Source organism: Fundulus heteroclitus, chromosome 20 (assembly GCF_011125445.2).
Source record: "Fundulus heteroclitus isolate FHET01 chromosome 20, MU-UCD_Fhet_4.1, whole genome shotgun sequence".
Taxonomy (NCBI): Eukaryota; Metazoa; Chordata; class Actinopteri; order Cyprinodontiformes; family Fundulidae; genus Fundulus; species Fundulus heteroclitus.
Genome location: NC_046380.1, coordinates 25,599,428 through 25,624,894, shown reverse-complemented (window position 1 = coordinate 25,624,894; position 25,467 = coordinate 25,599,428). Strand labels below are relative to the sequence as shown.

The 25,467-nt window shown below is 38.8% G+C and overlaps 1 protein-coding gene across 4 annotated transcripts in view; it reads left to right on the top strand.

Annotated features, from left to right (window-relative positions):
* Positions 1-2,592: 2,592 nt before the first annotated feature.
* The window catches only part of LOC105937030 (inositol 1,4,5-trisphosphate receptor type 1), a 121,072-nt gene continuing 98,197 nt past the window's right edge, over positions 2,593-25,467 (top strand). For 3 of the 4 annotated variants that reach the window (XM_036151573.1, XM_036151572.1, XM_036151570.1), the window contains exons 1-3: positions 2,593-2,826; positions 8,987-9,101; positions 20,648-20,718. In XM_036151573.1, coding sequence (XP_036007466.1) covers positions 9,010-9,101; positions 20,648-20,718 — 163 coding nt within the window. In that variant the 5' untranslated portion in view covers positions 2,593-2,826; positions 8,987-9,009. Of the gene's footprint in view, positions 2,827-8,986; positions 9,102-20,647; positions 20,719-25,467 lie in introns of those variants that run through there. The other variant, XM_036151571.1, reaches the window with a different exon arrangement.

Genomic DNA, 25,467 nt, shown 5'->3' with positions numbered 1-25,467 from the left:
AACAACAGCTCCAATCTTCTGACCATTGATCAAACCATAACACTTCGGAACACAAAACAAATATCAAGGTGAAAAGACACAAACACAATGTCAGGAAAGGCGCACAAGCAAACCAACAACTTCACATTTTGAGAGAAAAAAGGAGTGGTGGTTGAAATAAAGATCTGAAGATCAAAACCACATTTTGGAAGGAGAACCAACTCTGAAAAGTTGAGTCTAGATTAGGTATCTAGACGAAAGACACACATTGCACATCAGTTTAGTGGAAACCTTATATAAAGTATATTGATTATAAAAACAGTGATATAACCTCTAAGACAACTCTGCAGAAAGCAGAATAAAAGCAGGACTGCAGCAAAATTGCTCAACATTGGTTGGCAGGTGGAACTGACCTTTTTATGTTTGTTTTTATGTTTTATGTTCCTGTCCCATCGTCCTGCAGAGTCACAGACCACACTCTAAAATCTGACTAGTTCACCTTACTTAAAAAAATCTAGGAACCCGGTGGCCTTGAAAAATGTAAGTATATTTATGGTGCATTTAGTTGACTTTACTTTCTTTTCTTAAAGTATGCAAACTCATTGCCTAAAAGAAACTTGTGAAGTTAAAAAAAATGTATTATGTGTAAGTTGTAAAAATTAAATTTGCATAACTCTATGAACTTAATAATTTTGAATAGACTTGACTTCATAGTGACAGTAAGCTCATTTTTGGGGATCACTCTTTAGTGCTCATCTGCTTGCAGGTAGCTACTTTTCATATTTCCTGATTATGTTTCCATGTTGTTAAGCATGCAATTCTGCATTTATAATTTTACGAGACTTAATTTCTCAGGACACAGGGACTCTTTATCTGGGTGATGCATTTATGTTTGGTTCATCAAACAACCAGCAGATAACAGTGTTCAACTTTTTTAGGAAGTCCTGTAATTTATAATATTGAACACATCCCATTAATCATAACAGCAACTTTGTTCATGGTTTTGTCTGGACACATCCGTGGCCAACAAATCGGCCAGTGAGGTTATCGTTCAAATACCGTACTTTTTTTTTTATGAGTGGACTCAACTTAAATATTTTAAGCTATCAAGCATTTTTTCTAAAAGTTTCCACCACTTATTTAAAATGAGGACAAACAACCATCCATCCATCCATCCATCCATCCATCCATCCATCCATTTTCCAACACCCTTATGATTACAAAGCCCACCCATTTGAAGGAAAATGACTTGAGTGTACGATAATTCATGTCAGATCTCCTACACATAATATGCTAAAGAGACTGACATCCTTTGTAGTGCAGGGGGCTCTCCTGGATACCCTTTTTGACTCTGTGCCATCACCCACCTTCTGGTGTACTCTGTTTGAGCAGCATCTTATTTACAGTTGAAAGGAAGCGGTTAGATAAGTTCAACCCAGGGCGAGTGGGAGACAGGAGGTATCTGACAAAATCAACATCACTGTTGGACCGTGTCTCCCATGCCTGAAGCTTTTGCAGAGCTGGAGAGCTCCTTCAGTGACAGACTGCTGAATCCTAGATGCAGAAAGAAGCGTTATCACAGGTCCTTCCTCCCAGACCCCAGCAGCTGTTAGACTTTAACCATTACTGCTCCCAACAGTGTTTACCTGCTGTTTTCCCACACTCTATTTCACTCTTGTAAAGAGTCTGTTGGTGTTTTTTAATGCAGAAATATACATACATGTTTTACGCATTTTTAAAAAATCCCTTTACTCAGTTGAATCGTTCTTTAATTTCTTGAGTATGTTATTTCTTTCAATAGCTAATAACTGTACCCACAGTATTTTTGTTCTCTGCTGCTGGTGCACATGAGTTGCCCCACTGGGGGACAATAAAGGATCCTTCTATTTTTTTATTCTAATCTTGCTCTGAGATTTATGCCATGGAGATAATGCACACTGTTTGTCTGGCTGGCAACAAAGCAGAAAACAGGTTGAAAACTTTAAAAAAACAAAACAGAAAAAAAAAACACTGGAAATTCTGACACTAATTGGTTAGATTATTATATTTTACTAAATAATAAAACATTTAAACTTCAGATTTAAATGCAGTGTTTTATTTTATTTTTTATTCTTATGAGGTCAAGTTAAAAAAAACAACACATTTTTATTTATTAGGCCCTCCGTTAGGGTCTAGAGAGCCACCAAGGAGGACACACGAACCCCATAAATCAAACCCCATATATTTGCCTTTGCCTCACCTCCATCACTAATATTGTTTGGCCTTTATTCCTGCATTGTATGTCACATTTAAATATCTAGTACTTGTCCCTTCTGTTCTGGGTTTTGGTGTATAAGCACGCCGAGATTATCTGGCTACCCCTTCTGAAAACTCTGTTGCCGCCCCTGTTCAGACCAACACTATCCCCTTATTTGTACACTGCTTGCTTTATCATAAAAAAGCACAACGCATCAGTCGGATTTGTTAAATTCAAGATGCTACAAACACAAAGTTTTCCCGTTTTTTTAAATTATATTTTAAATTAAACGCAGACCTTATAAGTTTTTTACACTAGATGCGGCTCAGATTTCCACAGGAGTAAAATGAAACCACATTTCCCAGCTACCAACACAGCGGGCGCCCAAAAAGAAGAAGAGGAAGAAGTCGGCAGTGAGCCAGGCAGCTCAGCGCAGCAGCAGTGCCTGCCTCAGTGAACGCAGCCGCGGAAGGCTGTCACAAACGGGCTTATCGGAGCCGCCGCACGGCTGGATCTCACCCTCGGTTCGGCGGAGAGGACGGCCACAGCCATGCTGGTTCTCCCAGGTCGGAGAAAGCTGATCGCCTGAGCCGAGTGGAGCACTAAGCGAGGTAAAGTCGAGAGCGCAACTCTCAGATTTGCCATCCTCTCTTATCTCCCGATCCTCTTTCAGCGGAGGAAAGAAAAAAAAAGTTTCTTCCTTACATGGTTATTAAAACGCAGAGCTGGAAACTGATTTTTATTTATTTGTTTATATAGACCCACCAGTAACCCAGAAAGACCAGCCTTGACACTAAGGGAGCACTGCGAGTCGCGGAAACGCGTTTCTAAAAGTTTTTGGCGTCTTTTTTTTTTTGCGCCTGGATAAACAATCACATCAGCCAGATGAGCGAGCGCTCCGCCCTCGTTGTTCGCTGCAAACTGCTATGTTGAGCCGTAAGCTGCTGTCTTTAGAAAGTTTTGTCCCCCCTGCACCTCCGCGGTGTTTTTTGTGACACGGGGGGAGATTCGGTGGGGATGAGCCGCTACAGGTGCAGAAACCTTCCTGCCAGGTATAGGCGGCTGCAGGCGGCGGCAACCAGCAGGTAACTGGAAGGTGGGTGAATTTTCATTTCCTGCCGCTTCTATGCAAATCCAGCCAGCCAGTCAGGCACGGGTTGTATGCAGATCCTCTGGAAAATCCACCCGTAAGCTTTTATCGGCCTGTCACAACCACAAACTGCGTGGGTGTGGGGATAATTATTAGACATACAAACACAAAAGTAGTGCATAATTGTGAACTAAAAGAAATTATGTTTTTTTTTATTAAACCCCCAAATTAATTTATTTGGTATTTCTGTTCAGGTTGACTGTAGCAGTGCTGCGTAGAATCCCCTTCTGCTGCTGTTACACCTGCAACAATTTAAATTCGATTTGAGTGCAATTCAAAATTACTTAATTAATCCCAAAGGGAAAGAGTTGTAGATGCTGATTGGCTGCAGGCAGCACAGAGCTGCTGTAGCTGTCTGCCTCACAGCGGATCTGGAGAAGCCTCTGACTGAAGACTCTCTGCATGACAGTCTGATGAAGACGATGCTCAGGGTTGTCCATAATGGTTTTCATTTTATGGAGAATCCTTTCTTTGTGAAATCATCTCCAGAGGCTCTAGCGCAGGTGTCGGCTAGCCCGGCCAGCCAGACTCCGTTTTGCTTTGCTATACAGAGAACTGAGTCTGGAACTGCTCCCATAGAGCCCTCTTTCCTGATACCGACCAATCACAGGTGTGGGCGGGCTTTATATGTTGAGTGACATGCGGCACCCGAGAATCCCTCAGCCAAAACAAACAAGATGGCCGCCTACGGAGCATTCGTTTGCGTGTGCGCTTTCTTCAGTTTTAAAAGGAATCATTCACAGCAGTCTCCGCTCGACTGCGGCTCGCCATGTTGAATAACATTGTGAAATGTTGACAGCAGAAGTCTGATTGTGCATTTTTAAAATCATGTCCGCAGTTTCTCTGATTGGTTTACTTTCCACCTGTTAACACCGTCCCAGAAAAAGCCCTCTGTGGGAGCAGTTCCAGACTAATTTCAGCCGTATTGAAGAGAGGCAAAAGTTAGTCTGGCTGGTCTGGCTAGTGGTCGGCAACTCGCTGCTGCAGAGCCTCCTGTTTGTGGCTCTCTTGGCCTTGACAGAAGGGGGGAAATAAATTAGGGCTGGACAATTAATCACATTTGCAATATAATCGCAATTTAAAAATAAAAAACATTTCCTAATTTCAGAGTTATGCAATTTTTGGCTATGTAACAATCTTTTGGGTGTTTGTAATGTGTTTAAAGTGGGTTTGCCTCCACATGGAAGAAAAGAGAGTTGCAGCAGTGAGATAATGTCATTTTATTTCTTGCTTTAGAGTTTATATGATGAATACTTTATATATATATATATATATATATATATATATATATATATATATATATATATATATATATATATATATCGGAACGTTTCAGGAATCTCACTATGGCATTAAGTACTGGCCAAACTATTTAATACATAGACTTGTTTGTTTGCACCTAGCACTACATGTTCAACAAGGATTGACGTCCAACTCAACAAGCTATTCTCTTGAATAAGAATATTATAATAAAAAACAGTCAAATGCCTTATTTTCAATAGTCCTTGATTACAAACATCTTTATCTACAGGGCATTTTGTTTGTGGTTAATGCAGAGAAAAGTCTAAATTAAATCACAATCTCAATTATGGTTGAAATAAATTACAATTTAGATGTTTGCCAAAATGGCACAGCCCTAAAAAAAATATAAAGTTAGTTAATTCATTTAATTGTACTTTAAAAGTCGCTGGACCAGATGACGTTTCGCTGCACCTTCCACCGGCAACCCCTGTGTAAGGTGCACACATTCCCCCTGAATGTGTGGAGCCTCGTTTTTAACGTTGTGGACAAAATAATTGCAAACGGGCAAAACCAACGACTGTCTTGTTCATTGCTAGCTGAAGTCGAGGGCGCATACTCGGATCGCCTGCCCGCACAGCAGAGTTCGGTGGCTGTCGAGGGGAGATGTGCTGGACAGCAAAGGCATCAGCCATCTCGAACTGGAGGACCTCGATTGGCTGGAAAGGTTTTATATGACAACATCACTTAAACACACTGGATAAAAAGTTCCAGGGAAAAAGAAACATGGCCCTGCTGTTACTGATGGATGTTCAACCGTTTGAGCGCAAGATGTTGCCAGAGATGTTCAGAGAGGTACGCTCTCTCACTTCCAATCCCTGAGAGACTTCAGTGAAGAGCTCAATCCCATTTATTCTGAATATTTGAACCGTGCAATTCTGGCAATGCAAGCTGCATTTGGAGTAATATTCTATGAGTTCAGAAGGGGGGAAAAACACATTGTTCTTCCCTATCACACTGCTGGACAGAAATCTGACCGACACAGCGGATAAAGACTTATGGGGGACCTACTTCCAAGTTGATGGTTGGCTGAGAAAGATACCCGCAGAGTGTGAGAGCACAGTTAAATGGACCTGTTATTTATTTTTTTCTAATTTTAGCTTTTTTGCTTATTATACATATATTTAAATTGTCTACATTTATTAAAATTTTATACAAATAAATGAAGGACTAAACTGGCCTGCGTAGTTCAGTGTTTTATAAATTTTTTTAAGTAGACATTGCACTACATTACACATTGCACTTCCCTATGTAAAGTTCTATTGTTGTTAAAGGTAAAGTAAATTGAATAAAAGTAAAAATCTAAAATGTTTATAAGCTGTGCTGTATTTTGCGGCTCCAGACTACTTTTATTTGGTGGAAGAGGGAGCAAAATGGCTCTTTTGGTCATAGAGGTTGCTGACCCCTGTTCTAAAAGAGTCCCCAGAACAGAGCCGGCCTTCTTTATTAGCTTGTTGAGCTTCTCTAAAGGGGACATATCTAGAAAAGCCACTTTTTTTTAGTCTTTAAATATATTTTGGTGAGTCTGTTGGAGAGCAATTTGAGCGTAGTCTTTGCAGGAGCTGTATAAATATCTTTATATTCTGTTTGGGTCTTATCTTTTCAAGCCGTTCAGTTTTCTTTGTTCTCTATTATGTTTTTGAAACAATTGCATCACAGTATTTGCTAAAAAGGTCATGGACCTCGGGCGTACCAATTTCACAACGCTTCATCATCCAAATCAAGTTTGATTTAGTTCTGGTCTTTCATTTGGCTGTGCTAACCCACAATTATACTTTTATAAACCCTTTGCATTGGTGTGCTGGCGGTCCCTCCATCCCAGTCTCCAGACCTTTGTGGCCTCCAGCAAATCTTCTCCCAGGATTGCCCTGTGTTTAACGCCATCCATCTTCATTTTAACTCTGTGCAGCCTCCCTGTTGCCGCTGTAGAACATGCCCTCATCACAATGCTGCAGTCACCATGTTTCACCATGGTAGTGGTGCATTCATGGTGATGAGCAGTGTTACTTTTCCACTTCACAGCGGTTTGCATGTAGGCCTGAAACGTTTCATCCAATCAGACCACCTCCATCCACATGTTTGCCACGTCTCGGGCATTACTTGCTGAAAACTGCAAACAGGACTAATTATGATTTCCATTTTAAGAATCCCTTCTATTTCTTACTTTTCCATAAAGGCCAGATTTGTGAGATGTAGTTGTTAGGGCTGAACAATTAATCGCATTTTCAATATAATCGCAATTTAAAAAAAACGCAATTTCCAAATCGCAGAGTCTGCAATTTTTAGCAACTAATCTGCACAGCGAGGAAACAAAATGATTTGTTGTTTGTATATGTTTAAAAAGACATGATGAATTAAACTGGAAAAAAAATCGCATTAAATCGCAATATTAAGAAAAAAAAATCGCAATTAGATTATTTGCCAAAATCGTTGAGCCCTAGTAGTTGTACTGCAGACTAAATCCCCCTCCTGAACTGTGGATCTTTGCAGCTCCTCCAGAGTTACACTAAGTCACTTGGTTGCTCCTCTGATTAACGTTTTTCTTGCCCTGAGTGTCAGGTTAGATTGATGGCCATATCTTGGCACGTTTACAGTTGTTACATGCTTTTTCCGTTTTTAGACGATGGCTTGAAACAGAGCTACATGAAATGTTCAAAGCTTTTGTTATTGTTTCATAACCTAACCACACTGATGTTCTCCAAACAACCTCTGAAACCAGAAGCTGTGTTTGTACTGAGAAAAGATGACACACAGGCAGACTCTGCCGCTTACTAATTATTTGACTTCTGAAGTGAATTTCATACACATGAATTCATTCTGGGGTATCGGTTTTAATACAAATTCACATCTGTGACAAATACAAATTCACATTGTTCAGATGTTTATCTGCATTTCATTTTATAAAACTGGTATTATTTACTTTCCATTATATGGCTATGGACTATTTTGGGTTTACCACTCAAGCCTGTCTCAATAAAAAAAACAATGAAGGTTTTGGGTTTAATGGGACAAAATATGAAAAAATGCTCCGGGGATGTGAGCAATGTAGATGACTGTGTTTTTGGGCAAACTCTCTATTAAGTAAACATTGAAAGATAAATGTCCTAATGCATCTCAGTAATCTAGGTAGAAAAAAAAAAAGTTGAGTAGGTCCTCTGGACGGGTTCTTCTTTGTTGAAAAGTTTTGTTTCTTCTCCAAGAGACTTCCTTAGTCTGAGGAGTTGTAGATAAACACAGCCTTATAAATTCATTGTAACTTTCATTGTTGTTTTATCTTTGTTGTTCTTCACAGTGTCCTTGAGTGTTATGAAAAGGCACTTCTTAAAATAAAATTTATTATTATTATTATTATTATTATTATTATTATAAGCAGTATATTCGCATAGTGGATCAACCAGTTTAACTGTGACAGTCAAGAGCAAATGGTCCGCACTTGCATGTGAGCAACCAGTTTTGATTGTCACCATTAAAGTGTTACTCACCCCGACGTAAAGGCATAACCCGGGCCCCCAGACACATTTTAAAAAATGCCACCAAAGTGGGTGGTTCCGGGCACCCACTTTGGGGTGCAGGTGGGCGGTGCAGGTTTCAGCATAGCCTGGGACTGCGGTCAGGATCAGAGAAAGTGACATGTTGAAACTTGGAGTGACAAAGGCGACTTCTGGTGGTTTTGCCACAGATCTGTGGGATTATCCCCCCCCCCACACACACACACACACACCTCGGTTGAGGGACCCCAGCAGGGCTCAGCTCACACAGTATGGGTGCAGTTTCTGAGTGGTAAAGCAATGTTAGCAGCATCACTGCTGATATGGGCTAACGTTCAAAGCAGAAACAAATGCTAAACCATGTCGATCAATTTTGTAATATCAACTCCTTAGTCTGACTTGCTGTAGGGGTGGTGGAGCGTGTCTGACTGAGATGATTTATACCCAAACGTGGAGCTATGTTGACAAAAGAATCTACCCTTTGAACCAATAGGAAAACTACCGGTAATCTGCAATAGTTACCATTCAACCCTAATTTCACTTGAAAATGTAGAAAGTTGCACAGTAACATTAAAGTAGCACCCTTAGGCTCAGTTTATAAAGTTTATCTGTAAAAAAACAAAAAACACTTTAGACTTGTTGAGCAACTATGCTTACTGTACTGCTTATTAAACGGAGTTTACCTGGAACTCCCCACACTTAAGGAGTCTTTTTTTGACAAAGAAGAACCCATCCAGAGGAACATACTCAACTATTTTTGATTAAGCTATAAAAGTAGCTGAATCTTTACTTTTGTTTTATTTTCAATGTGTTATCTTCTTTTTACCCTTCCAGGTGCTCTCTAATTGGCGTCAAAGATGTCGGATAAGATGTCCAGCTTCTTGCACATCGGGGACATCTGCTCCCTGTATGCAGAGGGATCCACCAATGGTTTCATCAGTACTCTGGGGTATGTTTTCTGACAATATATTGTATGTTTTCTGTTGTTCGCATCAGCGGTTAAATATTATTAATGGAGGAAAACATGTTCAATGAAAGTTGGGTAGCCTGAAAGAAAAAAAAAAGGTCTGCAAGCTATCTGAGCTAATACCTACCTCATCTCTGATGGTGTGAGGAGAAAGGAAATGTACGGGTGACGGAGGCAAATCATAACATTCGTATTTGAGAGAGTGGCAGCAGGATGGTAGGTGTGCAGCGTAATGCTCCATACTGCCAGACAGAACTCTGGGTAATTCAGCACTCTTCTAAGATATTTTAGATTTCCTGAACTGGAAATATACTGTAGTAAATAAATAAAATTGGTAGATGACTAATATATCACCTGTGCAGTAGTGCATTTAATTCCTGCTTAATTCCAACTCTGCTGCTAACAACCCCTGTACAGCATCATCCTCTGAAGGTGGTGTCTGTCCTTTGTAATTGAATCAGGGCTAATAGCTCAGAGTCCTGCATCTCACCCTCCTGCCGGCTCATGAAAAATGGAACGACCCACTGCAAAGACTGAGTCATTATAGAGACATCATGGCCTTTCTCACATGCAGGCACTTCCCACGTATAGTTATGCACACGCTCACGTGGTAAAACACACTTATCTACAAAACTGTCATGAGAGTTTTGGCCAGCGGCCACCCACTCCATAAACAACTTTTCCTGCGCTCTTCAGCTCATCTGCCCTCGAGGAAGAAGTATCACAGAGAGGAGAGAAAGCTCTCAGCATCATAGCCTCTCCTGCTGAGCTGTCTCCAGTATCAAACTGGTTCTCTGAGACGGTTTAGTTAATGTTCAAAGCGACCCAGTGGATGGACAGGGCAGGGATATTTGGAGGTCGTGCTAATCTGTTAGGTGTTAACAGCCAACCCCAAACCTCCTGAGGTGAATGTTCAAGTTCCACGTGTCATCAAGTAATGCTCATTTTCTATTCAGCCTGGACTAGTTTGTTCCCTGGCCTTTAAAATGTTATGGTGTAGTTGCTTCTATTGTACACATTCTGCTAAATGGGATGTGGGATTTGGCCGCTGTCCCAACATGTGTTGTAACATGCCTGAGCTAAATCTGCCACAAAATGTTCACGTCTACGTATTGGTCTTGTCATTTGGGATTTGTTTGTTTGTTTTGTGAAAAGAAAGATGGAAAACTAATGCATGCGTTGGACAGGCCGCTATAACTGATTGGTGAGAGTAGCCTTTTATCTTAGAAGAGTTGGTGTGGGGTCTCCAGACCTGCCATGTAGCAGACCCTAAACTTAACAACTGCCTGTTATTGTGTTTGTAGATTGAAGATAAAACCCGTGACAGCCGCATAAGTGTGTGTATGGCTAAAGCTGGCATAGACATCACTGAAGTTTAGATCCCTAATACATCAATCAGTATTAGAGCTGGATAAAATCTCAAATTGCAATCGCTCTAAATTACTTAACTAGGTAACCATCGCTAGTACAGGGTAGGACTGCCTTAATCTTTTGTGGCATAGATTCAACAGGGAGATTTTGGTCCATATTGGTTAACAATAGGGCTGTCAAACGATTAAAATTTTTAATTGCGATTAATTGTATAATTTCAATAGATAACTCGAGATAAATCGCAAATGAATCGCATGTTTTATCTTTTTATTTCTGAAAGTGTAAAAGCCTATTTTGCCATTTTAATATGTAATTTTGCAATAAATGACACTAGGAAAAAACATGCTTGTACAAGGCATATTTTTATTTTTTATTTTTCAAGCACTTTTCAGAATTGGATTGATAACATCCTGGTGCCATAAAATGATAAACTCTGGCCAATAATGGGCTAAATCACTGCCCTGATGTTTACACAATGTGTAAACATGTGTGTAAATAAATAAATATTTCATGCTGAAATATTTTTTGGCCTCTAAACAAAGATAGAAATGGTATTAAGCATTGACATATAAATTAATACATTTAAATAAAGTCACAAGTTTTATTGTTAATTTTTTCACACTCTCTCACACATATGATCCTGAGCTTTCACACCAACAACAATAATTCCGTTGTATATTTTTGCATGCTGTTTATATCCACATACATACAGTTTTTTTTAAAGCCTGGAAAAAGGTTTTAAATTTCATTCCAGTCTTACACTTTGCTTGCAACTGGGCAGGAGCTTAATACCCTTGAAAGAGAACTTTAGCACAAAACTCCATTTTTGCCTGGTCAGCGCCATGTTTCAAGATGGCGCTGCGCAGGCAGCAGCCAGTCACATCGACTAAGTCAGTACACATGTATGTATGTATGTACAAATCTATACAATGTATATGCACATATATACGCGTAGGTACCTATGTATGTAGGCGCATAGATATATGTATATATTTAGGTATATAGATATGTTTATATATATATATATATATATATATATATATATATATATATATATATATATATATATATATATATATATATATATATAGACCACTAAGAATGTAAATAAGACATCATATGCCCATCCCTATTTCCTTTTTTGTATTTTTTGGTATTCTTTTTGATCCATTGTATATATGAAGATTCACTGTATATAACTGAATGCACCTTCCCTACTCTGCACCTTCTTGTATGAGCCGATGTGACGAGTGAATTTCTCCATTGTGAGATCAATAAAGACTATCTTATCTTATCTTAAAACTGCAGGGCACTTTATTTGGCAAGCAGGAAAGGTGGATCATATCAGCACGACGAAATCTCCATAGATATGACAATTTAAATGAGAAAATATGGGAAACATTGTTCCCTCTGCCTTTACTACCGTCGGCTCCTATGTCATTCTAGAAGAGGATGTGCTGCAGCGCGTTATGAGGCGGAGGAATATTTCAGCTGGTTATACTGAAGTGTCTGTAGTGCAAGCGGGTCTCTAAACTCCTGTTTATCGTCACTTATTTTAGAGCCCAAATAAGCGACTTCACATTCAGAAACAAGCCCAAAAAAACGCAATCCGCGACTCTTTAAATTTGCAAGCAACTTTAGGAAAAAGAAGCTCAATTCGCATAAAATAAGCAGATTTGGCAACAGTAAGCGCGGGTCTGTTTTGCTACAGTCTCTAGCGTTCTTCGAACTACGGAAAACAGTCCGGAGAGCGCTGTGGGGAAAAGAACATTAGGGAACGGTGGGTTTGTTTTGACACGCGATTAACGCGTTAAAAAAAATCTCGCCGTTATGGTCTAACAAAGTTAACGTGTTAATAACGTGTTAAAACTGACAGCCCTAGTTGCCAACATAACTTAGGTAGGTTCTGGTGTTGAAATAATGGTCAGTTGGTACTAAGGGGTTCAAAATGTTTTAAGAAAATATACCCCACGTAATTCTGCCCCCATTAGCTTGAACGATTGATGCAAAGTAGGATAAATTCATGCACCTATGTTGTTTACACCAAATTTTGAATCTACCATCTGAGTGTTGTACAGTAGATGAAATTGGAGCTAATAAGACCAGCAAACTTTCTAGAATCTGTTTTGTTCAAGTCTTGGTGAGCCTGTGTTGCAACCTCAGTTCCTGTTCTTTGCTGACATGAGGAGAACATGGTGTTGTCTTCTGCTGCTGTAGGTTCAAGGCTCAAAGTTCTGTGCATTGAAAGACGGTGTTCTGCTGAGACTGATTCCATCTTTGTCTTCAAAAGACATTTAACCAAATGTACTTAATAATAAAGTGGCCATTAAGTGTTTGTTCAATACAACAATTGCAAAGGACTGGTTTGATAAAATGTTTGGATGGCTATTGTACAAATTGTTGAATGGGCAACTGTGTGTTGTGCTATTACACACTGCTTTAAGTTATTTAATGATTAATAAGTAACTCTGTCTGTTAGGTATTGTCTGGTGAATATCAGCCCAACAGCTGATATTACGACAATAGTTAAAAGGAATGATTCGAGCTCTGGCTCTCTTCTAACAGCAAACTCTGCACACATATAGAATAAGGAGTCACAACTTCTTTTCAAGCCCAAGAATTTATTAACAGAAATAAAATGAACATCCAGAGAACATCACTATAGAATGCTGTTTATCTGAATTAACATTATATTTCAATCAACAAGTCTTCTTTGCTAGGCTAGTGAAACTTAACTAAACTGCTAAGCAAAATTAAGATAAAAAAACAAACTAGCTATATACACACAAAAGAAACAAAAGGATTAAATGAAATGGTTGATCATCATCACCATGTTCAAGAAAGTGTAATGAGGTTAAATTAGCTTAACTAATTTAGAACATTTGTTATGTGTTTCAACCCATTCACAATGCAAATCCTGAGTTAGACAAAACATTATTTGATAAAATAACATTTTAAAGAATGATTTTCTCAGTAAAAATCTATAGGACGCTTGATTTTTATTAATGCGATTATTCCTCTGGGAAGCTAGGGGTCGCTGTAGCGATCGATTGCTAAATGGGTTAATCCTAAAGTTATACAAAAACACCATTAAATCGGCATTAATATTCAATATTAATGCGGTAATAACGCTCATAGCACTGTCGAACGATGGTGGAGCAAAACGAAACAAACCTTATGTTTGAAACAGACTATAGTTGAGTGGCATGTTATCTGGAAGCTAATAGCATTAGGCTAGCGCTAATTTTAAAAGCTTTGAGTTCCACTTAGTCGTGATGAGTGGACCGGAAAATGCAAACATCATTAACCCATCAATGTCTAAAACCCTTGTGGAAATAACGTTTGTTATAACCGTAAAAACACATTGGATCTTCATCAGCATGACGTGGTTTCGAAGAAGCTAGCAAGAACTATCCTGTAAGCTCCATGTGTTTTTAAAAACACAGTGAAAACGCATTACGTAAACCATTCTAAATAAACAATTTAACTTTCCCTGTTAATTTCTCTGCCAAACCTGTTGGTGCCTCTGTGTCACTTCGGTTCGCTTTGGGCATCCAGTTTGAAGCAGTTGAATTACTCCAAGGTAAAGCTGGTTTTTCTGATCAGCGGCATGCGGCTAGTCGAAGCGTGAAGGTTGGAAGCAGCTCCAGTAGCCGCTCTCGTGAGTCTTTGAGTCGGTTGCAGCGGGCGATTTCAGATCAGCTTTTCTTTTTAGCTTGGCCTGGCCCCAGGCGAGGAGACCACTCCACGCTGTCTCGAGTCAGCTTTCCTACAACAGCTGAGAAAAATTACAAAGCTGGTTTCAACATAGATGGATTATTTTACTTCGCCGTGTTGCATGGAAGTTAGACTACAGACTTAGCTTTGATCCAGCTGCCAGTTCTCCAAACCCAGTCGGGTCCTCTGCTCTCCAGAGGATGAGAGTGTGCTCCCCAATGTTGCTGCCACGGAGCAACTGGAAAATGAGAACGATAGTCTGTGGGAGCTTGACTTTATCGCAACCGCAGCCTGCTTAGGGGGGGAGTTCCTTGGTGCCTGTAAAAGTATTAAACTGCTTTGCTTACAACTCAGTCTGATTTTTCCTCATGGCTTGATGGCACAAAAGGTGCAAAAAAACAGTGCAGATTATCCATCCAAACAGCCAATAGCACCAAAGACATAAAAATCTGACAACGGTGTAGAAAACCTCAACATGTCTATACTAAACGACTGGAACAGTTTGTGCATCCAAAAAGACAAAACAGCCATGATACAGCATCAGGGGATACTAGTTTACCAGTAAAAAAAAAAGAAAAAAACTTGTGCATCTAAGTCCACAATAGAGGAAAAGAAAAAGCAATAATGGTCTTTTGGATTGGCCCATAAAAGAGGTTTCAAAACAAGATGCTTATGGATATATCTCTGAATTTCAATCACATTCGCTGTCATTTGGCCAAGGTAACGTGGACACAGGTAGGCAATCCAAGTGATGGCCTCAGTCCTTCAGGTCCCCGCTTTTATAATGCCAGAGAATTACGTCCATCATGTGCATGCCATTGATATACTTTGACAGTGGGATGCATTCTGACTGCCCCCTGATGCCCCACCATTTATTCATTTGATGCTAAAGGTCACATTTAGCCCATTTCCACCGCATTGCAGGTTTCCACCGGTTCAACTCAAGCAACGAAGAATACTTATTTCTATTTCCTGTTTTGTTTGCTTTTGTTTTTTTGCACGGACCGTGACATCACCCGTGGGCGGGTCAAAGTTGGAGACGATAGAAGCAACAAGTATGACAGCAAATACAAACGGCGTACTGTGGTCTGAGGAGGAAACTCAGCATTTAGTTTTATTCTGGGCTTTTGCAGAGTTTCAAATGAAACCTGAAACAAGCAATAGGAAGTGAATTGCATGAACAAACTGAGAGGTGTTGACAATACCTGGCGATGACAAGGAAACAGAAGTGAGAAAAATATAGGTTAATTAAAATTTACAACCTGGAGTCTGCTGGTAACATTGTCATTGACGTCGCAGACTGCTGCGGCATTGGTAGAAAGGGAAACAGACGTGTATGCTCTCGTAGTAGATACTACAGCCTCATGCTGACAGCTAGCAGCTTAATGACTTTACTGCAGAGCGTCTCTTTGATAGTTAAATGGCCAGAGTTGTACCATATCATTTACAAAAACAGCCTGACGCCTCCTTTCTTCTTAACACTATCCTTGGTTCTGTGGACCCAGATTAAATAAAAACCATCCATGTTAATATTTGTGTCCAGAGTTAGTGATTAGCCATGTCTCCCTCTGTATAATTAAGTTGTAGTATAATTTGTTGTAGCTTCTCTGATGCTGGTTTAGCGCCACCAATTCACCCACTTTGTTGCAAAGTAAGCTTATATTTCCCTTCATGGTTAGTGATGGGTCAGTACCTTCATTTCCGGTTGCGACACCCGAGCTTGTTAAAAACTCCATTCAGTTAAAAAAAGTTAAGCTTACACTTCATAGTGTTAGGATATCAACGAGGTACAATAACAATAGGTATTCTGGTTTGATCAGGGGTCAGAATCTTTCGTATCTTATAAGAGTCATCTGACCCAAAAAGGATTAAAAACCATAGATAATGGAGGCAGGGTTTAACATGACAAATTCAGGAAATATTGTGTATTTAAATTAGTTTATCTCAATAATTTATCAGTAACTGCCAAGAGAACATGGTGATAAACAACATGTATGCACAGAGGGAACATGGTCTGAATTTTGAGGAAATTTGTGTTTCAGCAGAGATATGGTTAAAAATCTGAACTTTATCTACATTTTTCAGAAATCACGTAGTGACACTTGGTGGTTGTTGTTTTTTTTTTTAAAAGGCTGCTGATGATATCGGACCATTTTATGTTTATTGAATTTACACGTTGTGGAATGTGAGCAGCAACCATTTTGGGAGATTCTCGTGAAAATAACATGGGCAATGGTCCAAAAAGCTCCTGTAAGCACAGAGACTATCAATCTTGGCTGCACTTGAGCACTAGGATCATCTGTGCAGGCTTCCCTTCCTCCAGAGGAGTCACAATCTGATCTTCACGCTGTAGCTAAAAATGTCAGTAAGAGATGCGCCAGAATTTTGCGTCTGATTTCCTGGTCTTTGTTTTAAGGCTTTGACATGCTGAAAGCAATTTAAGTGATTCCAGTTTCTCTTTGAACAAGTATACTGTTAAGCATTCAGTGTATTTTGTTTCTCTCCTTTGTGCTATGAAAAGTAAATATTTATGAGTGACAGCCAGGCCTTGTTTGAGAGAGCAGTTGTAAAACATGGGTTTCCTAATGATCTAAAATGAAGACAAAATGGTAATGAGGTTCCTATTTTATTTTGTCTTAAGCATATTTATTAGCTACTTGCTGAGGTGGTAGTAGTAGCAGTAGTAGCAATAGCAGTAATAATACCAGGGTTTCCTCTTGGACTTTTTTTAAACCATGGTGGTGTTGGTAGATGATGTCATCATCTCATTTGCGTATTTGTTAATACATGCGTGACCTAGGCTGTAGGAAGCTTTCGCCCAGACAAAAAAGTGATTAAATATGGAACTATAAATGACCTTTTTAAGGAATGTTTTATGAATTCTATTGCCTATATCCACACTGCATAAAACAAATTATACCAAAAAGACAGTTATCAGAGGCACACAAAGTGATTGAGGTGAATAAGTGAGCATGAGAATGTAATTTAGGGAATTATTTTAGTGCAACAGCTTCACAGACAAAATATACTACTTTAAAAACTGCTCTCTGCTCTGACTGCTGTGGGGCTTTCAGGACGAGGCAGCAGGAGCTGTGGTGTGCTTGTGAGACTGCGCTGAGGGAAGTAGAAACAGTTGATACAGGCTCTTGCTGCTGCCTGAATGCATTAACTCTAGAATAATTAGTGCTTTCACTTAAAGTCGCCATTAACACAGAAATACTCGCAACTTTCTCTCAAAAAGTGACTAGTAAAAAGTTGCTTTTTGAAAGAAAATCGCTTGAGGGGTCTCTAAGGTCGCTAAATATAGCAACAAAGAGGCTAAATTCCCTCCTGAGAGCAGTGGACATGGCCGAAGCCGCTAGCATTGTTTGCCAAGTCCGCTTGTTATAAGCAACTTTGGGCTTCTTATTTTCTAAAGTCACTTGTAAATTCTGTGAGTCATGGGTTGTGTTTTTTTGGGCTTGTTTCTGAAAGTGAAGTTGTTTATTTGGGCTCTAAAATTAGTGTCGATAAACACGAGTTATAAAGAGATCAGCTTACACTGCCGCGCTACAGACACCATGAGTATAACCAGCTGAAATATCTCGCCGCCTTTCCACTTTCACACGCTCCTACCCATAGACAAAATATACTAGACGCCTTATTTCGTTCTAGAGCGTATCCTGTGTCGTTGCCATATTGGCTGGGTCTTTTCTACTCTTGGCTGACGGTGAGCCGACGGGAGTAAATGCAGAAGGAGCAATGCTGCACATATTTTATGGAGGTACGGTTGCAATAATCGTCGATAACTGCTGAAAGTAGATAACGCGGTACAGATCATTGTTTTGAGCAGAGATTGGTTCTGAAGATGATAATTACACTCTGATAACATTACAGAAATCCAACCCATAAACCACACTTTAATGCTTATTAATTTTTTTGTCTCTGTATTTGACAAACTGAGGCTGAATCTTATTGTCAAATGAAGTATCCTGGAGTTACAGAGTGTCAGCATATGCAAGAAGCTGTGCAAAACAATTTCTTTCAAGGGTAATTTTTTTATATTTTTACATGCTGTTTATATCCACATGCATACACAGTTTTTTTTTTTTTTAAAAGCCTGGAAAAGGGTTTAAAATTTCCAGGTCATTCGTGTCTTACACTTTGCTTGAAACTAAGTCAAGAACTTAAAAACAATATTTTGTTTTCACCTTTTTGTGACAAAGATTATGCTGAAATATCTGGTGGTCATGCTCTTAATGCTTTCAGGTATCCAGCCAAACCTTGGTCCTGTAACAGATAGGGCTACGTAATATGTGCTGATTTTAAAAACACAAGTGGTCTTCATATATTACATATAAATGCCCATAGCTTGTTCCCAAAATTAGAAATGGTACAGATCTGGGCTGATTCCACAGGTGCTAATATTATTGCTGCCGTTTGATTGATGGCGCGCTCTAACTACGTAGAAAGTCAACAAAGATGATGGCCCCTGAGCGGGTGCTTTGGTATTCAGATTTGACATTAACATGTCTTCATCAGTGCACAACAGACCATTTTATACCCCAAAAACCTCAGAAAAATTAAACTTGATGTCATGGCCCCTTTTAATGTTTTTATTGGCAAACGTGCCGTTTAATCAGCTGAGACTCAAGGGTCATGTTAGTCCTTGGTTCACCACTGAAGTCTCTTGCAAAGGAGAAATCAGCTTTGGGCAGCTGCAAGGAAATTTGATTCTGAAGTTGGTGGGTTACATTTCCCTCAATTATGAAACCAGTGTACTGCTACCATAAAGAAAGCCTAACAGAATTATTCTATTCCTCACCTGTTGTGCCATGAAATCTTTTAAATAATAATAATTTTGGCACATTGTTAGGACTCTTTCAGGCAACTCTCATTGCTCAGCGTTTCCCCAATCATTATCTATAATCTCCATTCTAGTGTCAGATAAGTCAGAGGTACTTAATGGTTTAAAACAAACATTTTATTGCCTCTGGGTCCTTATTTGATTCACTCTCTGATACTCAACCTCTCACTTGTTCTATGAATTACACCGTTATCATTTTAAATTGTATCTGTCAGTTAAGTTCTAGAGCAAAACATCAGCTGGATAGGAAAATATTTATTTTTACTTGTTATATTTCGCACTAGCAATTAAAGTTGAATCAGTCTCTTATATTTTAATCTCTCTTTGCAAACTAATGTCATTTCAGATATTTGCAAGGCTCCTTTTGTTCTCCCCTTTCTGAAAAGTGGTGACCCCAGTTTGTTAAACAATTATCTCATTTCAAAACTTTGTATTTTAACTGCGGTTTATTAACAAAAATAACTAGTTAATAATCAACTTAGAGAATATTTATGTGCAGTCATCATCTTGTCCTGCCATCAGTCTGGTTTCAGGAAACAGCATAATACAGTACAGCCACTATAAGGGTTGTAAAAAAAAATGACATAATTAAAGCCTTGGATGGCAATAACTACTGCGCTGCCCTTTTCATTGACCTGTCCAAGCCATTTGACACCATTGATAATACTATCCTTTGTCAAAAGCTGTCTGACATTGGTTTATCAGATAAAACTATATGCTGGTTTTCTAATTATCTGTCAAATCATTGATAATGTGTTCAACACTGTGGTCTGTCATCAAAACACTTAAATGTAACAAAAGGTGTGCCACATGGTTCTTTTTAGGTCCAACCCTGTTTTCAATTTGTGTAAACAGTGCTGGTGAAAATATTAATGATGTTTATGTAGATTTTTATACTAATGACGCTGTAGTTTACTACCATTCAAAATGTGCTACTCTGTGCTGGGGTGTCTGCAGTCGTCTTTTACTTTTTCAGTGCAAAGAAGCTTCTGGTCTTATTGATCTTCCTGCTTTATGCGATGTTTACATGAACTTCCCTGACGCCCCTCTGCATATGTTGGATGCAGAGGAGGATTATGGTTGATAAATCTCTCACTCAGCACTCTAAAACAGGATCTGAAACTATCCACGCTGATGCCCCTGGCACAATTAACGTTTATTTTAAGAAAAATGGAGAACTCTTCCTATGACACTTCCTCTTGTTTGAGGTCATATTTTATTAGCTTATCTAATTTGAGTCGTACGTTTTAATTATATGCATTGTCACTGTGTTGGTAACTTTTTCGTTGTTGTTCAAAACAGGTTTCTCTTGTAGATCTCTTGTGGATCTAAATGAGAAAACCTGTACAAATAAAGGTTAAATTGATAAATAAAATTCAGCGACCTGATAGAGCTTGGCGGGTCGTTCACTGATCGCAAACCAGCCACTAAAGATGAAAATTGTCCGATTCTGTCAACAGGCTAGTTCTCTATGCAGCTCCTCAAAAGCCCCAAATATAAAACATTTTTTTCTCCGGGTCAGCTTTGTGTTATACCGTGGGATCAGGAATGTTGTTGTTTTTTTTACCCTTATTATTTGTTTTGTTCTTTACAGTTTGGTGGATGATCGATGCGTTGTCCAGCCTGATGCCGGAGACCTCAACAACCCCCCGAAGAAGTTCAGAGGTAAGAAGCACTGAGTCGACTCCCCTTGCCTCTCTGCATATGTTGGATTGTTGCGCTCAGGAGTTACGACCTTAGCTGCAGTATGTTGATACTGCAGAGCGTGTGAGAGACAATGCTGAATGTGTTGTGCTGTCTCTTTGGCGACGGCCACAATGTTTCTGCCCACTGGACTTCAAACAGACCTGCCTTTGTCAGTGTTAATGATGTGTGTGTGTGTGTGTGTGTGTGTGTGTGTGTATGTGTGTGTATGTATGTGTGCGTGATTGCTCGCACATGTCTGTCCAAGTAAGGCCGGATGGGAAGAATCATTACAGGTGCTGATTAGTAAAAATTGCAAAGCTGCATTATTAGCAAAAGCCTTTAGCTGTTACTTTAGCTGAACTGTCCATTATTGGCTTATATACAGGAAGTAAAACCTGTGACACGCAGTTCACAAGCTGGAAGTTAATCTCACTTAGAAGAGACTTGGTCCACTCTTCTACTACGAGTGCATGGGGCTATGAAACCCAAGCACACATAAATGCATTAATGTACAAAGGTTTTAGACCACAATCTTTTCTTAATTTATTTTTATTTTGCTTCCAGGGACTTTAAAAATGGTGCTAATCAGAAGGTATTTTATTAATTTCAGTTGCCACTTCTCAGATTTTCTGTCAAGTTCTCTAAAATGCCAGTTTATTTGTCAGATTTATAGTGTGTGGATGATTATCTAGCTCTGGTTTTTGCAAAGCTTTCATGAGCTAATGCTTATTTTGGTCACTTCTGTCTTCTATTTAAGAATGAGAAGATAAGAGAACAACACTGAGACTATTTTTTTTCTTGTTGTACTGCCCTGAGCAGTCATTAATTATTTATATTAAGATCACTTTGTGTGTGTGGGGGGCAGAAAAATCACTGCAAACAGAGTTTTAATAATATGTTAAAACGTATAGAAAAAAAGATTAAGGAGTTAAGATTTTAAACTAGCTTTATTTAGGCTAAACCACTGTGGACTCCCTAGATCAGTAATTCTCAACCTTTTTTCTGTGATGTGCCCTCTGTGAAACCTTTTTTTATTTTTTTTAGCCAAGTATCCCATATGTATCACAAAGTATATGGTTTGAAAAATAAAATGTAAAACAAATTGCTGTAAAGTAACTGACTTGTAATTAATTAATAATTGCCAAACTAAATTGCGATCATTTTGGGTGACAGAAACAAATGTGTAAAGTGAAACCATTAAAAAGCATTTCTCTACTGAATAAATTTTTTTGCTTAAAAATAAACATCAAATAAACAGTTAAAACATCTTTTAATGGATAAACTGTTAACATTTGGTAAAAGTGCATGGAAATGACATTGCTGCATTGAACTTGGCCTTGTTGCTTATTCTTCACTGAGGATTGTTGTCACTGTTGGTGTCCATGAGGCCCATGATGTAATCAATCTCTTTTCCAGGTTCAAGGCTGTTTCTGTTTAGTTGTGATCCATAACTGCAGAGGAGGAGATTTCATATAAATATGTGGAAGGAAAATGAAAGGAGCTGTTCCAAAACTTTCTCTCCTCGGTCAGGATGTTCCAGTACACTCCCAAAAATGCAGTTCTTGCCACAAGCCATGTTGGGTCAAACCAACTCGGTGTGGGGACTAATCTGTTTTTTATTTTTAAATTTTGTCTTATAAAATTTAATAGCCTGCTGACTATAAACTTAATTTTATTGTCTTATCTTATTTAAAGATCTAAAATGTAACAATTTTGCAGTGCTTGCTCATGAAGGCTGTTTTTCAACAAACTTTCTAAAGTACTCCGTGAAAAGCCTTCAAGTAACCTAGGGGTAGCAGTACTTTCATTTGAAAACCATGTAAATTCTTACATTGAGATTTCCAAAAGGCTGCTAACATTTCCAAACTTTGCTTGTTCCATAACAGACAGGTCAAACGTTCAAAAGGATAAAACTGAGCATGTTTGCTGTGCTTCTTTCATCTTCCTGTTATCTACTGAAAGTTCTCTCTCTCACTCTCACAAAGGAACCTGAGTCATATCTCAACAACTTGTATCAAATAGTTTCCAGTGAATCAGCTTCTTACATCTCCATACTACCTCTGACTTTACTGTTATAATACTTCACTGATGCTTAAAACTTGGTAACAGCATCAACACTGAAGAGTGTTGATGGTAACACTTACATGCTGTAAGTATACTGATCAGAAAAAGGGCAGATTGCTGAGTCTCAACAGGCTGGTTAGGTTCAGTCAACCTGAAAATATTTCATTTCCAGTCAACATCTCACCTATAAGCTCAACTAAAGCTGTGGGAAGAAAGGGTCTGTTTTTGTACATCCTTTAAATTTAGGAGCCTTTTATGCCTGAATGATTTATAGATCAGAGTAAAGTAAATCTAATACACAAAAGTCACACTTAAAAAAAAAAAATAAAAAAAAAAATAGGGAGTTTATTACTGCAGTGATGGTCCACTGTTGGGCTCTCTTTGGCATTAAGACAGCAATTCTTAATGCTACCCTGCATGGGTTTAACAGGACATGTAAAAATAATAATGAGCTTATTGACAAAATAATAAATAAAAGTTGCCGTAAATGAATTGCTGTTTATACTCTTTATGTTAACTGCTCAAGTACTGTTGCACAAGTGTCCTCTAATGGGTGCTTTTTACATTAATATATTTTCTGTCATGGTTTTAGGACGAAGCACAGAACAGAGCCCGGGAGGCGTATGAGGAATTTTAATGAAAAACAAGGCTTACAGGGAAACAGGATCCAGGAACACAGTGAACTTGACCAAAACAGGATAGATAGACCAATGAAGACGGAGGACCGGACAATATGTCTGACAGTGTGAGCTGAACTTACAGGGGAAGGGACCGAGGTAAACAATAGGCGGATATTTAGGCTCAGGTGAACCGAGTGAAACAATCAGCTGCGAAAAAGGAGGGGCAGTGACCTGGCAGGAGCAGATGAAGAACTGAATCTAATAGGGAATAAGATCATGGGCCAGACATGGGAACAAATCTAACTAAACTGCCAAGGAATAGATAACAGATCTACAGAAATAATAAAGGCCATAAGCCAACTAAATGTATCATTACAAGAATACATTAATAGAAGATCAGAAACGTAACTAAAGAAAAGCAGGCATCTGACAGGACTACTAAAATAATAAAGAACACAGCAAACCAGACATAAACAGAATCTAACAACTACCAGATTCTATAATTAACATCAATCCTGAACAGAAAACTAAACAGAGGACAAACGGAAGAATCTAAGGGCATAACCATATAACCAGACTGCAGGATCCCCGGGGAACTAACATAAGTAATCACATCCCTGGGCATCCTAACATTTTCAGCTTACAGGAGCTGAAATAACGTTGATTATATTCACATTTCTATTCCTGTCACACAAAACCAGTTTCTCTCACTCTATACAACAGACTGCAAGTTGCCAGCACAGTAACGTGGGCTGTTGACCAATTAAGGAGCAGATCACACGTGGGTGTCACGTCCTCTGGGGAATCCTAAAATAGAGTCATAATGAAGCTAACCTTGGTAGGAAGATGTTTATGCCGGCATATATTTAGATATTTTTTACTGAGAACCAATCACGTTGTTTTGTGTAAACAACATTTCTAAACAGCGGTTGACAAATAGCCTGGTAGCCTTTTAGGTGCTAATTTAAAATTATAATAGTTCAGCTTGAAGAGATTCTTAGGGATCTAGTAACATTAAGCTGTGACCAAAAGTCTGTCATTTAATGTTTAAAAATCTAGGTTGAAACCTGGCTAAAGTTAACAACCTAATGTGCTATCCAATATTAATATTGCACACTGTGATATTCTGAGGATGTGGTTGCAACATACAAAGTATTTGTCCTCTGTTTTTCCTTTTATTTTTCCTGTGTGTTTCATCCAACAAAAGTTGATATCAAACCAGGATAAAGCGAGCAAATACAAAATGCAGTTTTCTAAAGAAGACTTTATTTAATAAGTGGAAAAAAGCTCTCCAAACCTATCTGTCCAAATCTGACAATGTAACAGTTCCCCTTCTTAAGTTATGATTTACTGTGCTTCACCGCATTGATACAGTTTAGTTTCACTAGCCACACCCAGGACTGATTACTGCAGAGCCGTGAAATCAAGAAGTCATTTAAATATAACCTGTCTGATATAGAGCAGGCTTTACGTCTTTTTAAAAGCTACATATCATGCCCTGATCTAAAGTAATTCAAAAACAAAGGAGTATTACATCAGACAAATAGAAATAACATTTTTAATATAAACATTTACAAAACCTGCTTAAAGGCTTTGTTTGCTAAAGACTCCCTATTATCACAGGGGGATGGTTGTTTAAAAATGTGATATATTTTTGAGACATTATAGACATTATTCACACACTTCTATCTAGTCAACACAATAATTAGTCATTAAATGCCTCACAAAACCCTTTTAAATCTAATCTGGACAAATCTTTTATAGATATTGTTTGTATTTTATTTTACTTGCTTTCAGTTCTTTATCTTGAGTTTGAACCACGTTGGATGCTCTACGTTCCTCGTGGGTATGCTAACACTTTGCATCTGGATCTGATGTCTGAGTGTGTGCAACTTTACAAGAAGAACTGTGAGCTGAAATCTCCTCTGCTTCTCTATGATGTTCAAGGGGGATGTTATCTTTCCTCCAGAGACAATCGCTGCCATCACAATAAACCCAGACTGGTACCTCTCTGCTCTTATCTTGAGCTGACAAGCTGACGCTG